General features: G+C 41.6%; 1 protein-coding gene across 2 annotated transcripts in view; it reads right to left on the bottom strand.

The window, feature by feature from the left end:
• The window catches only part of LRP5 (LDL receptor related protein 5), a 136,948-nt gene that overhangs the window by 100,526 nt on the left and 15,026 nt on the right, over positions 1-21,396 (bottom strand). For both annotated transcript variants that reach the window (XM_021401770.1, XM_021401771.1), the window contains exon 2: positions 3,343-3,739. In XM_021401770.1, the coding sequence (XP_021257445.1) occupies positions 3,343-3,739 (397 nt within the window). The remainder of the gene's footprint in view (positions 1-3,342; positions 3,740-21,396) is intronic.

Genomic DNA, 21,396 nt, shown 5'->3' with positions numbered 1-21,396 from the left:
CTTACTGGATTTTGTGTATGTGGAAGAAATACTGCACAACTGTTCTGTGCAGAGTATTGCCATATAGAGCTGCCCTCCAAAGTCATGTAAAATTAACCACGCCTGTATCCCCTCTCATTCCAAGCACAAAGATTGGATTTACAGAAGTAAAACTTCACCAACAGCACTGATGATTTTTATAAAAGCTCTTCATTTCACTGTACCAGACACACTTTCTTTCGCAGTTGTTTTAATTCATTTTTTATTAAGAACACTACTTCTGCATTTAACCTAGTGTAGGAGTAGTAGGAGTAGTATGCTACCAGAAATCCCCAATTAATCCTATCAGTTTTTCAAAGCAGCCAAAGATCACCTAATAAGGCATGAAACGCATTACCATGACTAATACATAAGCTACCCTAAAGAAAACAATCAAAAGGTAAGGAACTGGATCCACTTATGACATGTCAATTTGACATTACAGAATCATACAATATCCTGAGTTGGAAGGATCACTGAGTTCAATCCCTGGCTCCACAAAGGACCACCCAAAAGTCAAACTCTATGTTTGAAGGCACTGTCCAAATAAATGCTCCTTCAACTCCAGCAGCTTGGGACCATGACCACTGCCCTGGGAAATCTGTTCCGTGCCCACTGCCGTCTAGTGAAGAACCACGAGTATGGATGACCCTTTTGGGTGCAAGGGTGCACTGCTAGCTCACATTCAACTTGCCATCAGCAGAACCCCCAGATCCCTTTCTGTGGGGTCCTCTCCAGCTTCACGTACCCCAGTCTGTACCTGTAACCAAGGCTGCTCCATCCCAGGGGGAGAATCTGGCATTAGCTCTTATCATGTGATTGGCAGTTGCCCAGCCCTCCAACTTGTCAAGACCTCTCTCAAGGGAGTACGTTCCTCCTAATTTAGCATCATTCACAAACTTACTTAATATACCTTCAAGTCCTTAATCGAAGTCATTGATGAAAACACTGAAGAGAACAGTCCCTAAAATGGAACCCTGTGGAACCCCACCAGTGACTGGCTGCCAGCCTTGTATTATCCCATTTACAACAGCCATTTGCGCCCAGAGCATCAGCCAACTGTTCACACACTGCATTCGCTTTTGTCTAGATGTGAGCTGGATGTTTTGTCTAGAAGGATACTGTGAGAAACAGTATTGAAAGCTTTGCTCAATTCTGAAAAGACAGTTGATCAAGGGAAGCCAGCCGATACCAAGTGGGTAACCTTGTCATAAAAGGAGACTAAGTTTGTTAAACAGGACTTTTCCCTCACGAACCCAGACTGGCTGTGGTCAATGACCGCACTGTCTTTCAGATGTTTTTCAGTAAGCCTCAGAACAATCTTTTCCCTAATTTTGCCAGGCACCAAAGTGACACTGACAGGCCTATAATTACCAAAGTCGTCTTTCTTGCCCTTCTTGAAAACTGGGACAGCATTTGCCAGTTTCCAGTCAACTGAGACCTCTCCAGATTCCAAAGACTGTTAAAAAAAATAATGGAAAGACATCTCACAATGTCATCAGACAGCTCCTTAAGTACCCTGGCACAAATCCTGTCATGCTCCATAGACTTATATGCATCCAGCTGGAGCAGCAAATCCCACACAAGTTCAGGGGTTTGTATCACCTCTGCGGTATTCCCAATTAATGGCTGGCAAGTTGAAGACACTCGTAAGGACAAGGGCAGTTGATCTAGGGGTATCTCCGAACTCTTTAGAGAATAATTCATCAGTGTCATCATCCTGGCTGGGTGGCCTAAACTCTCACAATGAGTTTATACTGAATTTGTTGTCCCTTGTAGGTCAATTCTCCCCTTCTCTTCCTTTTACCTGAAGAGAAGAGTAGCAGAAGTAAAGTGAGGATTTAAGAGGATAAAATTCCTCTTGAAAGTCCTGTGGTCCAACACAGCCACTCCACTTTTCCTCTAACTGATTATAACTTCTCTTTCCACCAGTTATCTGAGAAATACAGGCAGCTCCAGCACTTGGCCTGTCAACAGCACTAAGGATTTTGTTTCTTTGGGTACACACAGGTTCATTTAGTACTTGCGTATCTTTCATATATTAATTATAAACGTACCCATAACTCCTTCCATGCATCTGGAAAGTATTATGCAGGGATAATCGCAAAAATAACCGTTCAGAGCTCCAGGCTGCAGTACGGCAGTCGCTAATACGTTGATCACATTGCTTAGTTTCAGTTTTCACTTCTCACACACCTGAAAAAGGTGGTTCCTCCAGAAAATGCCCATCTCCCAGGGCAGCGATTTCCATTTTACCAATATACAATAATATGACCCTAAATTTGTGGTTTACTCTAAGCCCTTGTATTAACTCAGCATCCTCTTACAAAGAGGCTAGGCTTGGTGAAAATGTCAGCTGATGTTAGATTTTCTTAAAGATAAGAAACCTAATCACACGTACCAAACAGATGAGGAAGATTAAAAACAACTCCTTAGAAAAAGTACAAATGATGGCAGATTAAGAACAGCAAGTAGCCTTGCTTGTGAGCTTTGCTGTTCCCCTTATCAACAATCCACTACTGTATCCAGTATGATTTCCTTGAGAAGCAGGGGATGCTTGCAGTGCTAGCATAGCAAACTTTCAGTCATCACCACAATTAATATGGGGCACAAAGTGAACAACATCAGCACCATTCGTGCATACAGCAGCAAACAGCACATGTGCAGGGATGGGGGTAGTGAAGAGAGAGAAGCTATAGAGAGACACCAGTATTTTCAAGAGCACTGCAAGCACCTGGCTAGCCACAGTGACACAGCCAGCCTGTTCTCTTATTACATCCTAACCTGGTCACCTTAAAGCATTAAGAGCCCCTGACTTCACCTGGGTTCTTTCACTTGCCAGAACAAACAGAATTGTTCAAAATCACCACTTAAAAATATCCTGGTTTCGTTTACCAGAGCATAGCAAGAGAGAATTTCTGTTTTGACTCATACAGACATACACACCTTGCTGACTAGACACATTAGACATCACATATCAAATCAAAATTAACTTTCCAGATAAGATAACCGAGGGAATGACGATAAAAAATGCTTGAAAAATTAATTTCATTTCAGAAGTGCAATGAATACATTCGGCAATCATACCAATTGAGTATTTGACTTGGCACCTAAGAGCAGCTGTATTTTTCTTTTTGGCTCTGGGCTGTCATTTCTTGCCACAAAATATTTAAGTTTAAACATATGTTCAGTTATAGATCTTGAGAAAAATACCTCGGGAAAATGTAAACTGAAACAAAAGTCCGTGAGTCTTTCCCAGAACTAAAAAACCAACATAAATCACCACTGTATCTATTTAAGCATTTAAGTCAAATTAATATTTACCCATGAGCTGGATCCAAAGCTATTGCCCTGGGCTGATCAAGGTCTTGCCAGAAGAGGACTTTTCTAGATGTTCCATTGAGATTAGCAACTTCTATCCTATTGGTTTCTGAATCTGTCCAGTAAAGTTTTTTCCCAATCCAATCGCATGCCAGGCCATCCGGGGAAACCAGACCAGAAATGATGACATTCTGCACCACATTCCCAGTTTGGTTAATGTAAGTTTGCTTGATGGCTTCTTCGCTCACATCTGTCCAGAAAACGATGCCTTGCGAATACTGGAAGTCAACCGCAGCAGCATCCTCTAAACCACTGACCACCACAGTGGACTCCAGCTTTGTGCCTCCAGCATCCACGAGTCGAACATCCCGACGGTTGGCAAAAAGCAGGAAGGGGGACGCTACAGAAGAAAAAACAAAAACATATTGGTATTATTACTACAGATGCTAAAGTGCTGAGTATGAATGCACCAGCAGGACAGGCACTACAGAAGAAGAAACAAGGGACAGAAAAATGCACAGTACCCATAACCTACTGCCTCTATTTATCAGAAAAAGGAGTAAAAGAAAAGACAGGATGAGCAGACCAATTTCTTAACCACAATAAGGCCTTCAGACAGAGTCCTTTTAACAGTTCAGGACAAACTAATTTAGAACTCATTCTTACTTAAATGCTCAGCTCGCCTGCTAATATGTAAGTAGAGACCAACACAGGTAAGGTATTTCCTACGTTAACGTGGACATGTTGCCTGTACAGAAAAACAAACACAAACAAAAAACTCTTTGCTGCTGTACATACACTCCGCACTGTAACTGTGAGTGCCCCAAACCACGTGTGTGGGTCCCTTCAGATAATTCATGACTCACGTTTAGAACAAATTCTTCATGGTTTAATGCTTCTCACAAAGTTGGAAAGACACAAAGAAGACAAATCCTGATACCTTCTAGCAGCAGGCTGGAAGCTAGCAGTACTAGGTACCGCAAACTGAAATGCCTGTACCAAGTGCCTACAGCTCCTCCCTCCCCCACAGAGTATTACAAAACTCTAGGAAAGGGAGAGCAAAAGTGGGTCCTTTGGAGGACCCACTATAGATGGAGAGTGAGGTAAAGGGTAGATTCAGGCAAGGGTATGATTTGATCCCACTGCTTCTTTCAGGAGACGACATTAAGCAGACCTATCACTGAACAATGGCCAAATAAAACACTTCACCTCTCCCCTAAAAATACAGTCTTGCTTCTTTGTTCAACAGTAAACTAGAAAAATGTTCATCTTCAGGTATGGCTGCAGAGACAGCAGCAATTACGTCACTGTGCCAGCCGCTGCTGCAGTCACCAGTGGCTGTCTAGGAAAATGCCAGTATTTCAGAAAAAGCCCCTAGCTGCTGGAAGGAATGGAGCTCCCTCAGCTTCTCCGCAGATGGATCAAGTCTGGTAGGGATCTTATGTCATGAAATTTCTACTTGCCCTTGTCATTTTTCACCCTGAACCCCAGTGCCCTTCCCCACCCCTACCCCAATTCCTCTACATCAAACAGCAGCAGCTGGAGGTCTCCACTGGCCAACTGCTTGCTCTTAGATTCACGTGCCATCATTTTACTCAATGCTTCTGCTCCCAGTGTACACCCAGCAGAGGTACATAACCACGCCACTCAACACACTGAACAGAGCAGCAATGACAGATACATTATTTCATCTTCTATGGCTTCAAGCCTGTGATATAAATACCTCAAGTTTCAAATTCACATTACTGTATCTAATAGATGAGGATTAGCTCTTGATATTGTCTTTCAGATTCAGTTCCTCCTGTACTTTAAAAAGAAGGCACTTCACACAAGTTCTGAGTCGCATGTCTGCTATGCAGGCAGCCCATCACGTGCTATTGCTTTTCTCATGAACTCTGGTTCCATGTGCACTGGAGAATACATGCCACTGAAAGGGCCCGAGTGAAGCGCATCCGTGACAGCAGTTCACGTGTTCATGTGCAGGCCAAGGGCCTCAGTTAGAACCTACAATTCAACATCAGATAAAATGAAAAACACGCATAAAAATTCAGCCTTTTACTAATGTTCTGCATGGCCATTTTTTCCCCAAGTCAGGAAAGAGATGGCTTTATTCTTCTGTTCTGGAGGAAGTTTATGCTGATGAAAGTAGTAAGGAAAACTTAAGTCAGCTGCTGGTTTTGGTGGGGGTCTTGGACAGCAAAGACACAGACAATTGTTAACATGAATGTTTCTATGTCTTTTTTTTTTTGTTACAACATTTATAACTCAGAAAAGTTTACATAGCTTGAAGATAATTATTTGTTAAGAAACGAAGTCCCGGTAACATTCTCATCTCATTTCCTAACTTGCCACGTCCTTCCCTCTGTCATCTTTAAAAGCACCAGTAATATCACGAAAGCCCAACAGGTTAGTTATTGAAAGCAGAAGAAAAAACATTCAGAACGCAAAGTGCTTGTTCTCCTCTCTGCAACTCATTGTTTTCCCCCAAAGCTATGTCTGTTTTAAGTGGCACTATACCAAACCATCTGAACACTTGGAAAGTTTGATGTTAACAGACTGTTTAAGTCCCAAGTTCTTTGGGGCAGATAATTTTTCATCCATGCATAATTGCCTCACCAAACTTGTCTCATATCCAGCTGAAGACTAAATCCATAAAAAGTCTACAGACAAAATTAAATATATCATCCCCAAAATGTTTTAAGGAATACGAAGGGACAGGTTTTCATTTAGACATTTCTACACTGAAGCCATTATAAATGTTGCTGCAATGGAAAAAGCAACCTGAAATATCAAGTGCAATCAACAGCAGAGGAACTCAACAGCTTCTTAACTAAAGATCAGACATGAACAATGTCAGATCCAATCAGTATCAATATTATCCCAGTTCCCCATCGCTTTCAAGAAATTTCTTCCCCACTGATGCACACAGCAGGACAACAGCATACAGATAACACATTAACTACTGTGCTCACTGTCAATTCTGTGCTTTGGGGTTGTCTTGATTGAAGTACGGATGCATTGTGTTCCCTACGAACATCCAGCAGGGAAATCGTACTGACCCGTTTGCAATTGTGTTAAGATTTTACTGCATTTGTACATTGATGCAAACCGACTGATTACCGAAAGATGCACAGAGTTCGTCCTTTCTGAAAAGGACTCTGAATTTCATCTCCTTTAGGGAAAAGCAAACAAACAGATTTGGCAGATTTTTCCAATTATATTCACTTCTCCACTCCTCCCCACTATCCTGTATTATTCAGACCATGTTTTACAAATCTCGTTGCAGAGTCCTTTTAGAATACCGCTGGCATGGAGGGGGGAAAAAAAAAAAAAGCAATGATAAGAAAAAAAAGAAAAGGAACTGATTCTCAACACTGCTTCTTGCTTGGAATGCTGCTGAAGAAATACAAGCTCTCCCAACTTGACAAACACCGAAGTCAGAAGACAGGCTAAATGTGTTTCCATGGCTTTGCACTTAACGCGTTAGGTCAGAACTCTAAGGCAGCGGCAGTGTGACAGCTCACTAGCAGGCAAAGGCAGCTCTGTTAACTCTACAGCATCAAGCAAACACAATCTCTGAGACAACAAAAGTTCACAGAATTCTGCAAACTTCCAACTTTCTCAGGGACCAAGCAGGGAATCTGCAAGGGGCAACCAAAGTAGATGCGATTCAAGAAGGACAGGTAAGACAATTACCTTTATACATATCATCAGTCCTTTAAGACCAAGAAATGGGCTCCTTTGAGTAGCCAAACACACTGCCTACTGTGCTTAGAGAAGGACGACGGTGAGGAATTTGCTTCATAGCTCAGGCCCCTAATATGCTGGAAAGTGCTTCAGAGCATTTTGTTTCATAGAATGACCAACTCAACAGCTTAGCAATTCAAAAGAAACATTCATTTTCAGTATAATAACCTTTTTTTTTTTTTTTCAGACATTAGAATGAGAAACCAAAGAAAGCTCAAAAACCAACAAAACGAACTACGCTGACCAAACACTTAACTTGCTATGCCATCACCAAACCACCCACCACCCTGGAGATTCAAGATCATCCCACCAACGCATGGTGCACAATTTTTAGTTCCACCTGTATGTAGAATAGAAGGTTCACCTCCAAAAGCATGTAAACCAATCTCAAGTCATCCTGCCTTACCAATACACACAAATCCTTGAAGGACTTGAAGACTCCCCCACATTAGGGGTGCTGGAACTAGGTAGTCCATGAGGTCCCTTCCAACTCAAGCCATTCTATGATTTCATCTTCATAAGCCTACTGTACAACTCTTGACAGGGCAAACCGGAAAGCCAGTTAATGACAATAGAAAGACAGTTAATAACAATTTCTGTTCTTACCACTGTCTCCATCTTCTTCACCCCATAAACTCAGTCATGTTTATTCTGTTGAACCACCAAAGCATTTCTACAGAAGTCTGAGTGGAAGCAATAATTTGTAAACATTGACACTGCAGGCTGTATACAAAACCCATATGTGGTCAGCTCACTTTGCACCACACTCCAGGCTCTTCTGAAACCTCTTTTTACTAAAAGAGGGTAGAAAAGAAGAGAGACATGATGAGGACTCCAAAAACTAACAACTTTGGTTAGCGTTGACCTTCAAATGAACTCATCTGTCCAACAAGATGCAAGATACCTTGCCTGAGAAATTATTTCACGGTTAGCAAGCTACAAGGGTCTCAAAGGAATGCTTAGTTCTATGTTCTATTTTGATCAGCAATGCTCCTGACAACTGCTAATTGCTTGAAAAGGGAAACCAACTTCTATTTTGAAAAGAGAAAACAATAAACAGTACAGTGATGAACATGGAGGACAAGCTGTTTACATACAGCCTATCACCACCCAGCTGAAAGGGCAACATTTTAATGTAGCTAGCAAAAAAAAAAGTTGTTCTCTTTCTCAGTAAAGTTAGAAAAGTTCATATTTTTTCCATAATAGGCAATATTTAAAACTTCCATACATAGTTGGAGCTCACAATCCTCTGATAAAGTAAAAAGAGAACCTCAAGTCCCACAAAGTATCAAACGAAATGTAAATAGATAACAATCTAAACTGCTATAGTTTAAGTACGTATTTGTAGCAATTCTACAATCACCCAATAGGTGCAGAACATCACTCCATTCTAGAAAGATGCTACATTCAACAAACATCGTTTTGCTAGAGATTTTCTGCTAATTGGAAAACACATCCTTGGGTTTATGACAGAGCTCTCATGGGGGAATATTGCATGAGAGGGTGAAAATACAGCTTCTCGTCAGTTCATTAACAGGTTTGAAAGCAGTCCTGACCAGTCTGGGTCGGGATCAAGTCTAGGTTCAATTTCCAGCTTTCCTATAAATCTTCCGAATGCTCTTGGGCAAACTTCCTGCTCTCCGTGTTAGATGGGTTTAACTATGGAATCAGAATAGTTTTTACCTGCACCAGAAAAGATGTTCAGTGCATACAAAAGACTAGAGGAATTGTAGTCCAGCTATATAATTCATTTAGTTGACCACTATACAAAATACCAGTTTTAGCAGTCTACAGCAGCTCCCTTACTTATGTCTTTAACTTATTAAGTGATAGGACAAAGGGGAATGGCTTTAAACTAAAAGAGGGAAGACTTATGTTACATGTTGGGAGGCAGTTCCTTACTCAGAGAGCAGTAAGGCCCTGGCACAGCTGCCCAGAAAGGTTGTGGATGCCCCATCCCTGCAGGTGCTCAAGGCCGGGTTGGGTGGGGCCATGGGCAACCTGATCTGGTGAGGGGCAGCCCCACCACAGATGATCATTAAGAATCGACAACAGAGCCTATCACCAGTTGCTGGTAAAGCTCTAGCAGTTCTATTAAGACAAGCCGAGGCTATCCAGTTGTAAACAGTGATATTTATACAGTTGTCTCGTACTTGTTTACATGCCTACATTTTGTCTGCACTCCCTTACAGCTTAAGACATGACAATTCCGGGCATGTGCACAGTTCTTCCTCTTGAAAACACTGAAAGAGCAAAACCCTATGTATAGCACAGAAGAAAAACCTTGCTTAACCATTCTTCAAACACTTAACTGGGCTAAAGGTCACGGAAAGGTTTGGCTGTGCTTTTACAGAAGTGACCGAGGCTCAGGGAGCCCAGCTCACAACACAGAACCAAGGTCTCATTTTAAGAAGCATACTAAACACAGCTACACAAAATAACAGCACATGCAACAGCTTATACTTTAAATATTCTATCAATTCTTAGCAGGACAAACGCACAGGAGACCTCTGTGGCTAAGCCATCTGTAGTGCTGGACAGGGAGACGAGCATATAGTTCTTGCAGCAGTCAATGTCCCAAACCACAAAAACACTCATTACCACGGAACAAAAACAACCCCCACACCCGCTGCCACAGGCACACAAGATGGCAAAAACAAACATGTCAAAACTTTTGCACCCAAGTGTGTACAGTCTTACACAAACACTAAGAAGGAATATGGGGCCAGCATGCACACATCAGCTTTCCAGACTTAAGAACAGCTGCTGTACAGAAACAGACCGTGTAAGTAGGGTCACACCATCTCCAAAGCTAGCAGAGAAACCAGTTCCAGAGGACAAAGTGCTCTAGTGGCCTTTCAGTATTTAAAGGGGGGCTATAAGAAAGAAGGGGACAGGCTCTTTAGCAGGGGCTGCTGTGACAGGACAAGGGGAAATAGTTGCAAACTAAATGAGGGAGATTTAGCCTAGATATAAGGAAGATGTTATTTACAATAAGAGCGGTGAGGCACTGGCACGGGTTGCCGAGAGAGGTGGTGGATGCTCTGTCCCTGGAGACACCTAAGGTCAACTGGATGTGGCTTTGAGCACCTGATCTAATGTAGGTGTCCCTGTTTATAGCAGGGGAGTTGGACCAGGTGGACTTTAACGGTCCCTTCCATCTCAGCACAGAATCATAGAATTGTTTAAGTGATCCCTCTTCTTTTTCAGCTCTAATTCTTTTGGAACATATGGAAACTAGACCTCTGACACGAAGCATAAGGCTGCTTCCAAACATTCAGGGAAGGAAGTTATTCCACATGCCATCACCCTTTTGGGTGTTATCCTTATTTTTCATGGCTTAGCTCAAGGGGTGAGAGACAGCAGCTGGTGGCAGCAGGAAGCTCATGTGCCAGAACACATAGAGACTACTAGAGCCATAAAAAAAAACCCACCACCAACACAACAGGAAAGAAGGTAAAACGGAGAGAGATTCATGCATGGAAGAGAAAGGATGGGAACCAAGAGTTTTGCCAACCCCACCTCTTTAAATAAATCCAGCACTTCACTGAGCAAGAAGAGAACGGCATGCACAAACCCCACAAACACACACCAGTTTATTTTACTCTCTAACACAATTGTTATATATTCCGCAGGAAAAAATAAGTTTCTCTTCCTTAAAAACCCAAGCTCTGTATTCCAGACCCCTGTTCTTTTTGCTGGCAGCTGCTGTTGCTGCAGAGAATCTGAAATCCATTGATCACCAACTTCAAAAAGATAGATTAGATGGTGATCTTCCTGTACAAACTGCACATATTCAATCCGAGTTTAAACATGCCAGATACAGCCCTCCGAAGAATAGAGGACTGCGACTTTCATCCTCAAAACCCATTATTCTAGAAAAGGTGAATTCCTAGTGTAATTACTAAATGAAAGAACACTCCTGCTGCAACACGGAGGTAGGTGGGAGCAGTTTGTAGAGCTGACTCAAAACCAGGGCTCCTCAGTTCTACTCCCACATTTACCACCTCAGTGGACTCAGGCAGGTACTTCAGCAGCATGCGCCTCGCTTCATTTGTAGAAAATTAAATTAAAAAAAAGAAACACCCACTACAAACTTACCCTTCCTTCTGCTGTTAATTATCCCAGGAGGCTGTCCTGAAGCCAAGCTAACGCTTGTTCACAAGGTGCTTCCAGCAGAAGGCTCCACCATGTGCTACACCTTTCATCCCTGCCACCAACACCTCTGTGAGTCAGGGAGCGAGTGCCTGGGTCAATGAGCTGCAAGGGCACAGCTCTTTAGTGACAGTCAGCTTGAAGTCCCACCTCAACAGGAAGATATACTCCTTCCCCCACATCCCGCTCCTCTAACCATCCAGGTAAATCCATTTGAGGCTAATTTCCTTCTCCTTTACAATTAATTTAATTTTAAGTGTAATCGAGGACTGAAATTCAGGGGAAAAAGAGGTATTATTTTAAACCACTAAGAATATTCCATATTTATGCACAGAGCAGGTAGCAGATGTCAGGCAATTTTTGTACACTTTACTCTTTAAAAGCCTATGCTTTCAATTATTTACATGGTTACACTAGCCTTAAGTCACTGCAAAGTAATCCAGTCACACTAGTACCCCAAAATACAAACCTATTTGGTACCAGCTTTACTTATAGATGCTAAGTATTATATTGAGTATCACTGCTAAACACCAGAAGACATCTAGGACCTCAGCCCTCTATTTGCCACCAGGCTGCCAATGCCACCCACCAATTATCCACCATCCACCAATGCGCCCACAAGAAGCGATGCAGCTTTAGGTACGCTTATGTTGGAGGGAGGGGATATGCAAATCACCCATAAGCTTAAAGGACATCTGGTTTAGCAGCAGCAAGTTGGAAAGGGTCCATAGAAAAGAGGAAGAAAAAAGTTAAGCGCATTCAGAAAAGACACGAAGTAAAAGAATGGAAGAATTTGTTCCCCTTCTTCAGGAGAAGTGGTGGGAAGGCAGGGAGAAAACGGAGCAAAGTAACAGCCCGACCAGCGAAAGCTTTTAGGAGAGGATGAAGATCACGTACTCTCAGCCACAGGAGAAAGGCCACACTCAAGACATTAGGTCCGCCCAGGCTTTGCCTTTTTTCTTCATGCGGATGGGGTGCTGTGAAAAAAACATGCACCAAAGATACCAGAACATACTACAAAAGCTGTAGAATTGCTTGCAAAAGGTGATTTCTAAATGCAGACAGATAGGCATTCCTCAGATACATTTTTTGTACAACTAATTCTTGCTCCAAAGGAGTTTCATTTGTGTACCTTGAAGCACTCAGCAATAAATAACAAGAAAAAACCACCTATCCCAGTAATGTAACAGTCACACCATTGTTCCCCTTAGCCACTCAAAACCAATGCACTTAGTACATTTATCAAACACTAAAATTCAAATATTACGAGAAAATACCAAGATAAACTGCTAGCCAACTTCTGTTGTTTGCTGCTTTTTAAATAAACAGCAAGTTGTTGGTGGGTTTTTTTTGTTTGTTTGTTTGTTTAAGATCTTGTGCTATTTTCTGCATTGGGGAGAGTTCTGCCCCCCCAAAATGACAGTATTTTAGGAAGACGAGAGATTGAATTCAGTGCTGATTTTGCCTGGCAGCCTGTGGCTTGTTACTGCTAACACCACTATTTACCAGGAAAGGCAGCACTCTGATTATACATGATTTCATCTCAACTGGCCTGAATTAGTTCATCTCCCCTGGATGAAAGGCGTGAAAGGATTTCTCTGAAGAAATCCAAAGGTACTTTTCATTCCCCCCCCCACCTTTTTTTTTTTTTTCCTCATTCCTTCTTTGAAAGTTTGGATTTGTTCAGATTCTCTGGGAGGGCAAGAAGCGTTTTGAAACTTTCCGACAGCACACTCTGAACTTACTCATTGTTTTCTCTTGCTTCCACAAGTAATTACATTACCTACTTCAAGAAAAAAGCTTTCACATACCAGAGAAGGCAAACCACTGGATTTGGTGGGCAGAATCCAGCACGCTCCCACCTCTGCAGAGGCTGGAAACAAACTCTGTGTGTCTTTAAGATCATTTTCCTATGGACGCATTTTTAAGGGGGGGTTCCTCAACCTTTTCTTTCTTTTCCCACAGACCACCCATTAAGCACACCACATGCACTCCCCTCCTGGTGTACGAGGCAATAGCTCTCAGACTGTCCTGAATATCCCTGTAGCAAATACTGAAATTAGTTACATGGAACAGCACATTTCATCATCTCTGAGCAGGGTTCAGCAGCTGGAAAGGAGGACAGCCAAGCCCATGTGAGCAGCCAACACGGCACGGACCACCAAGCAGCACACAGAACGTGTTTAGAGAGCTGCTGAATAACTAAACAAAAAAACGGAACATCAGCAGAGATTTGGGGAAACTTAAGATGAAGCTGCTCAGATATGCATTAGGTAAGACTTGCAAGCACTTTAGCCGTTTTATTAAGAGGAGAACACAATTCACTGGAGAAGAAAGCAATTTTCATCTGGTCTGTTTTGTTAAAAAGAGGAAATTTCTAAACATTATTGCAAAACTCCTGGCTCTTGGCTATCTCTCCGTACGTAATGCACAACTGGTATTCAGCCAAACAGTTGTGAGGACTGCAGTCTCATGCAATTCTGTCTAGCTAATGCTAAACAGATAATATCTCTGCAGTCTGAACCTCCACCTCTTCCTGACCTCAGGTTCCCCATCTGTGCATTCTCCAGAGGTTAAAATAGCCATAGGATTTTCCAGCTTCAACACAGCAAAAAAAGCAAAAGTACACTTTTCACAACTGCTTGTTCATTCTTCTGAGGGTCCTGCTGCAATCTGTGATTTTAAGCATAGCATTTCTGAAGAAGTGCAATGTACATGACAGCTTAAACGCAAATATGGTGTCTATTCGGGATTAGAACATTTTTCTTCCAAGTGGGAATTAATAGCAAGCTCCAAAAACTAGCACTTCGAAAGCACGCTCTGCTCAGAAATCAACTGTTGAGTTTGGCACTAGTTAGATTTCAACCTGCGTTGAATTCCAAGGGTGTTTAAACTGAGAACTACCATCAAATTTCAGTGATGAAGGCCAAAACTCCATTGAAAATACCAGCCTAAATACAGACAGCAAATCCCAGAGCTTTCACAACCCAGTCTTGATGAACAACCAGCCAGCCATACCTCACAGGTCTAACACTAAGATAACAATTGCCATCTGCAAGAATGTTTTTTTTTTGTTTTGTTTTTTGTTTGTTTGTTTTTTACAAGAATACATTGGCATTTCTACTGCAGCACCAGTTAGAGCACATGCTAAATGAAAACCTACTGCAACATTAAAGGGTTTCTCCACGTCCTGCAGGAGTAAAGCAAAACTCTCTCTGTCACCGTACATATACTTAAGGCCCAAAGCCACCTACAAAGGTCCTTCTTGCATTCTGAACTAAGATTAGCTTTCATTTACATCTGCAGAAAAGCCTATTTTGACAGGACAAAATGGACAGAAGGGCAACCAAAGCCTCTCCCACAAAGCCATGCGGCCTCTGGTTTCCCCTCCTGCCCATTATAGACTCCAGAATGCCCAAAACTTGTTTCCAAGTCTCAGTGCCACTTTCCCACCTCAGCCATGTTTCTCATGCCACCCATGTTTGGGCTTTATCCGTGGCTACGTATCACAGGAAAAAACAGACTCCAACAAACCAATTAATAACCATGAGATCACACAGAGAATTAGTCAGCTGTAAAAAAAAAAAAAAAAAAAAAAAAAACACAGAACCAAAAACCTTAAACAGCTCCTATTTGACTCAATCTTTTAAGACTCCAAGGCCTCCCACTTCTACTCTCTCCCACATTTTCTTCAGTTTTGAGTATCTAGATGCTCAACATCTTTCCCAAGAAAGCAAGATATTCATTTTAGAGACAAGTAGCACAGCAACTATTATGTTTCCTCTGCTAGGATGGAGTGTGTACATCGTAACTTTACTGCTCACTATTACAGCCCCTTCAGAAGCTCACAGAACCAGAAAGGTTGGAAAAGATCTCTAAGATCATCTAGTCCAATATCAACCCATCACCATCACGCCCATTAAATCATGTTCCTAACTACCACATTTCCACGGTCCTCAAACACCTCCAGGGACAGTGACTCCATCAGTCATGTGGTCCAGCCTCTGAAGCAAGAGCATCACCAGTCACTGAGCAACATGCACTCACTCACCCACAGCACACTCAGATCAATTCAAGCTAAGCACACACTTTGCATGCACGTTAACAGTACCATCGCTGAAGATAATGCTGGAATTTGCGTTAACAGCAGAGCGTAGGCATGTCCCAAAAAGCATAGCATAGGCATGTCCCAAAAAGCATAGCATGTGACCACCGTCTCATGAATCAATTTATGAAAATAGCCGTATGCAATGGCATTACGGCACCTCTTTTAACCAACTGAAACACTCATAGTTCAGAAAGTCAGAAACAATTTAAGCCTGATGTTTAAGAAAAAAAAAACATTTTCCAAAAATTCTATACAGTAAACATGCACATAATGCATTTTTTTTTGCAGTCTTTCTACACCTACAGAATTTGCCAATGCAAAACCTGATGCAACACAATGGATAGGTTCCATCCTTTGCCCTCTCCACTGCTCCATTTGCAAGATAACTTTTAGATCTCTGCTACAGATTAACAACCTAATGAAAATCTTTATAATTTCAAAATTATTCCACACTTTCAACTACAGTAAGATAAATGGGCACAATTCAACACATTCTGAAAAAACAATAAACTGTAGGTAGTAGGAGGAATTGATAATCCCACCCAGATGATGAAAATCTTCAGAACTGAAGCCTTTTTTAGCCGAAGGAACACTGGAATTCCTGCAGACCTTGGAAGCATGCTTCTACTCTGTTTACTATGACCATTTTAACACAAAATGAAGTCAGATTTATTTTTTTTTCAGACCCTTGGCAAACTTTCGACAAGAAGTTGAAGACGCTTTAGAGAATCCGCGTTCACAATTTCACTTCCAGCTATTTTTGAGCAGATGTTTGAGAAAAAGCTTAATTTTCAGAAGTGACATGCCTTTGCCTCTGCAACACTGAACAACAGTCAGACTTATAGAATAATACAGAAGACAGCAGAAAAAAAAGAATTCCTTCATGTCGTTCCAACAGGACAAACACTGGCCTCACAGAGAAAAAAAAAGGAGCCATAAGGAATGAATTTAGTTTAATGAACGTTCTTGGCTGAAGCAGAATCATCTTTAGCAAGGAGTGATTTACAAAGCTCCGAGTAGATTACGGTATGTGTGCACTACATTAGAGAAGCAAATTAAGTATTAGCCATGACATAAATACAAGCACAGTACTGTACATTTCATTATCTTAAATAATCCTTTTCACTTCATCTTGCATTTATTCTCCCTCCTAACAAGCTATCACCAAAACAAACAACAATAGAATATTTGACTGGAAGACAGCCATATGATTTGCACATAAGTCAGAAGTCCTTACCATAACCCGCCCCTAAAAACTTCTCCCTATTTCTACCTTCTAGAGCACAGCACCATGTGTCATGTTTCCCTTAACAAGATGGTTCTATTTGGGAAGATGTTTTAACTGTTAGAAGAAAAGTAAGTCATACTGTGGAACCTACATTTGAGTCTGACATGACTATACTTTTGTTGGAACAAACAGCATTCGCTACCACTTCAATCTGGCATACGTTACCTCTGAGCAGTTTTACAAATATACTATATTTTCTAGGACGCATATCATACATTTAGAGCAGAAAAAAGGAGCAAGTCTCTTCCCAGCTTTTTATTTTAAGATTTGTGTCCTTTGGAGTTAACGTAACATCTGGAACTCGAGCTAGAAATTGGAAACAACTCCGATCAGAAACAAGCATACCTTTGTCAAGCCCGTATTAGTCGAAGTCCTGGAGAAAATTTGCAAGCCAAATTTTCCAAATGATGTAGAACCACTATTTTATCCATTAAGATTTTGGAACCATCACCGCTGCATAATCTACTATTATTGGCTAGACAGTCGTCTGCCAAACCAAGGAGGAATAAAATAAGCTGCAAAAAAAAAAAACACAACCCAACCCAGAAACAGACCTTGCCCCCTTCACACACATTTGGCATCCAGAATCTAAAAGGGGACACTATGGGCTTTTTTTTTTCCCCCGCTCATGACCTGAACTGCTACTCAAAACAAAACTAGTGTAGAGGTGTTCATGGAAGTAACCCCTTCACCCACATTTTTCTAAACAAGTTTATGCATTAGAAGGGCAAATCTTCAGTTTTCCCCGCAGTCCTAAGATTGCACCAAGCCTAACATTGGGGGCGGGGAGGAATCGATGCCTACTACATTTAAAACAACAACAGCAAAGTTATTACCATGTACTCTGCATCATAGAATGCGAAACATCCAAGTATGGTTTTCTCCTGCCACATCCCCATCCCTATTTTTAAGCGCTGCCCTTGCACTTATCCATTTTGGCAAAGCCCAACTGCAATACCACGTAAGAGACTACTTCAATGCTGCTTCTGCTTATTCTAAAATCAGAAAATACCAGAAATCTCAATGGACAGCCTGCTTCCAGTGTTTGTGGTTACACGCGCAGTACCATATTAATTTGCACAAAGAAAACTGCCTTGTGTCAACTGACAGATAGCTCCAGAGTGGCTTGAAAACGGTAAACAGTTATGGAATTGAAAGGAGCGCCCTGCTGTATTAGAAAAAATATGTTTGTATGTCACCAATCCTTACTCAAAGTACAAAACAGTTTCTCAGAATCAGTGCAAAGAGAGGCAATATTTAAACAGTGGTTGCGCAAGGTGGTCTGGAAGAAAGGAAATTAAATTATAATCTACCAAGTGGTTTACCAGTACCATGATCCCAAGAACATCCATCCCTATTGTAGCTCTCTGGGTCAAACGTAATTCTATAAGCAGCTCACACACAATTCACCGCTTTGCAAAGACGGGGTAATGGGATGGACACCAGGCACACAAACTCATATTGAGTTGAAGCCACTCATTTCTTAAGTTCCACATCAGAACAGATCAACACAAACATGGTCTGAGCAAGGAACAAACACAACTAATTTCAGTTAACCAGTCTGTTTAATAGGCTCCGGAGAGAGGTGAAGTATTTGTTCTGAAGCATATGAGCACCTACGGATAATGCAAGTCTGATGTCTGATCACCAATCTAGTCACCCACATATTCACAAAATTAAGATTACAGAACATTTTCATGTAGATCTACAACAGATTACAATTCATCTTTGATTTTTATTTCATTCTTTTGAAGTTATGCTTACATACCTGTTGAAATTTTCAGCTGAGTCTCAATGACTTACTGCTGGTATACGAAATTAACAGTCTTTGTTGCAGAAAGAGGAGGAGCTGCCACTAAGTCATCAAACACTAGAAAGGTTCTGTGAACCTCCACCTCATCGTCAGGTTAAAGGGAAAAAAAATGTGTTATACTCTCTCTTCCCAGTTCACTCTGAGAAGTTTTCTTCTGCCCACATGCTTCCCCACCTGTATAAACAGCCAGGCCTAATTATTGTTTTAACCCAACACATATCTGCCTTTCCCAAACACGAAAGGAAACAAATGTCTAAAAAGCTTTCAGTTCCCCATAAAAGAGGTCCAAAATGAAAAGGAATTCAGTATGTTCCCTTGAAAGGAAATACAAGGAGGAAAAAAAAAAAAAAGCACAAGCTTTACACGATACCTTATGGAAACAGCTAGAAGCCAGAACAGAGATTCTCACCCCGAATGATAAGATGCAGCCATATCGTAAAAGACTGCCAACCTGAAGAAGTTGCTGTTTAGATACACAAGACAAAGACTGAAAGGAAGCCCACAGAAGGCTGGGATTAAGGGTCTTGCCTTTGGCTGCCCATTGCAGCCCATGGCAAAGCCAAGAGGAGAGCCCCCAAGAGCCAAGTGGAGCACTGAACCATAACCATAGTTTCTGTCCAGCCAGAATAAGCTTTTTAAAAAAAAATTTTTTTTTTTTTGGTCCAACTAAAATTGTCCAAAGTTTAGAATAATGAAAGACACACATTTTCTATGGCAAATGATTAGGGAAGATCTTAGTCACCCAGTCTTCCCAACGTTTAAGCTGCCTGGATAAGGTGTACTGCAAACTGCACATGGATCCTGATGTACAACGCATCTGGAGAAATGTGACTATGTTTTTCCACCTTTCCTATTCTCCGGTTTCAGAAAATTAAAGTGTCAAAAGAAATAACTCCTAGGCTACAGTACAGAGCAATTGTTTCAAATGCGGAAGAAGAAAAAAGGAAAAAGAAAAAGAAAAACAGAAACAAATGCCAGTGCCAGATCAAAGTAAAATAGGGATACAAGCTGCCATTTTGGTAATCAAAAGACACCTGGCTCATCTCCAAAATCAGAAGACCACAAACATAAGCAGCACATTGCTGGAAGGATAGGTAGGGAAACGGGAACACAGGCGGTTTTCCCACAAATAATTAAAACACAAATTCTGAATCTGCTCAAAGTACACAGGTGACAAAACATCCAGCAGCAGGGGTTTCATTTGTTTGTTTATTTTATTAGTTCATTTAGTCAGCAAAGCACCCCTTATTTCTGCAGGAGGAAGGGTACAAGCCTATTAGCATTACACAAGGAAGCGGCATCATGGAGGGCTGAGCAAAATGCATTTATTTGTACTAAAACAAAGCTAACTAAAACAACCTGTGGCTGTCAGGGATCTCATTACGCTGTTTTGCACACGGTGTCCCTTTCCTCTATCCTACTTGAGCATGTCCTCCTAGCTGAAGATGTAATTATTACATTGAGATGTAATATGCTTTTCCCATGCAAAAATGCCAGAAGAGAAAAGGAAACTTTTACAGCAAGTGAAAAGCCAGTGTCATTATTTCACTCCTCACCTGCCATCATATCAGCTGCGTGGAGCTGCACTGACTCTCTACCAGGATTTTTACAGCAAGATTGCTTTATCAGTGTACCAACTACACCTGTCTCAGCAGAGCAGACATAACTACAGACTGCACGCCTCTGAGAGCAGGAAGCAATCTCCCTTTGTGTCTGGAAAACATCCAGTACTTTCACAAACAACCAAGCACAACTCGGCAAACACTTCCAACTCCATGCTATGGTTTAGAAATAAAAAAAAAAAAGGAAGGAAAAAAAAAAAAACCCTGCTGTGATTCAGGAGCCAAACTGGGAAATTTAAGTTAGGTAAAATACAGATGGTACATTCACCACCGCAACGCATTGCCTCACATCTAACGCAGCGTTACTTGTGGCCAGACATTAACTGCCACAGCCAATGGCACAGTAAGCTTACTGCAACCGACTTTCACATCTCTGCTACGTCTAGTTGTTGCAGAGTGGATTGAAACTGCAATGTTGTGGATTCTGTCCTCCTCTATATATGTATTTTTCTTCCTTAAGAAAAAGTGTGCCACTTAATACAGAACGCTACAGACCCAAAGCCTAAAAACCACATTTCCAACCCAGAAAGGTGACAGATGTGGCATGTTCGACATGCCAGACACCCGCACATCATCAGAAATTAATAACTGCATTTTAACTTCTTCTGTACAATCTCCTGCAGTGGGAGTTGCTTATCAACATGAAATAGATGCAACAAACAACCACGTGCCTTTCAGTAACTCCGTCCCGGTACGGCCCATGATGACCAAACACAGAAGATGACATTACCCTCCTAAAATACAACAGGGCTTATATGGACATAACTTAACCCACACATTTACAAGTGAAGGGCAAGAGCTGAGCTTCATATACACTGCAGCAGGGAAGACCTCCTTCAAAGTATATTTTGACCGAAACATAAGGTTTCTGTGAGTATAAAAAGAAAAAAACAAAAAACCATCACCTCAAAATTCATTAGTGAATGGCAAGAAAATTGAGGATTGTGTCTGCACCCACTCAGCCCTGGTAACACTGTCTGACAGAGAGGGAAGGACAACCAACCCACCAGAGTACTGGAAACTAAAGGGAAACCTACCTTCTCTGAAGACTAGATGTAAACTAGACCACAAAAGCACTTACTTTTTATGAAACTCAGCTTTCTCCTGAGAACAAAAACCAAAACAAACAAACAAACCAACCCAGCCCACACAAACAAGCAGGGACTCGAAGCACAGCTGACAGAAGCCCTTTGCTCCCATCCCAAGCTTAGGGCACCTCGTTCTGACGTACCTGCTCAGCCGGGGCAACCTCCGCTTCCTGCTGGCAGGAAGCACTGTGGCACGACACGAAGAGCAAGTGTAGTGCAAGAAAGCAAGTAAATAG

This window comes from Numida meleagris, chromosome 6 (assembly GCF_002078875.1).
Source record: "Numida meleagris isolate 19003 breed g44 Domestic line chromosome 6, NumMel1.0, whole genome shotgun sequence".
NCBI lineage: Eukaryota > Metazoa > Chordata > Aves > Galliformes > Numididae > Numida > Numida meleagris.
This window is presented reverse-complemented; position numbering and strand designations above follow the sequence as displayed.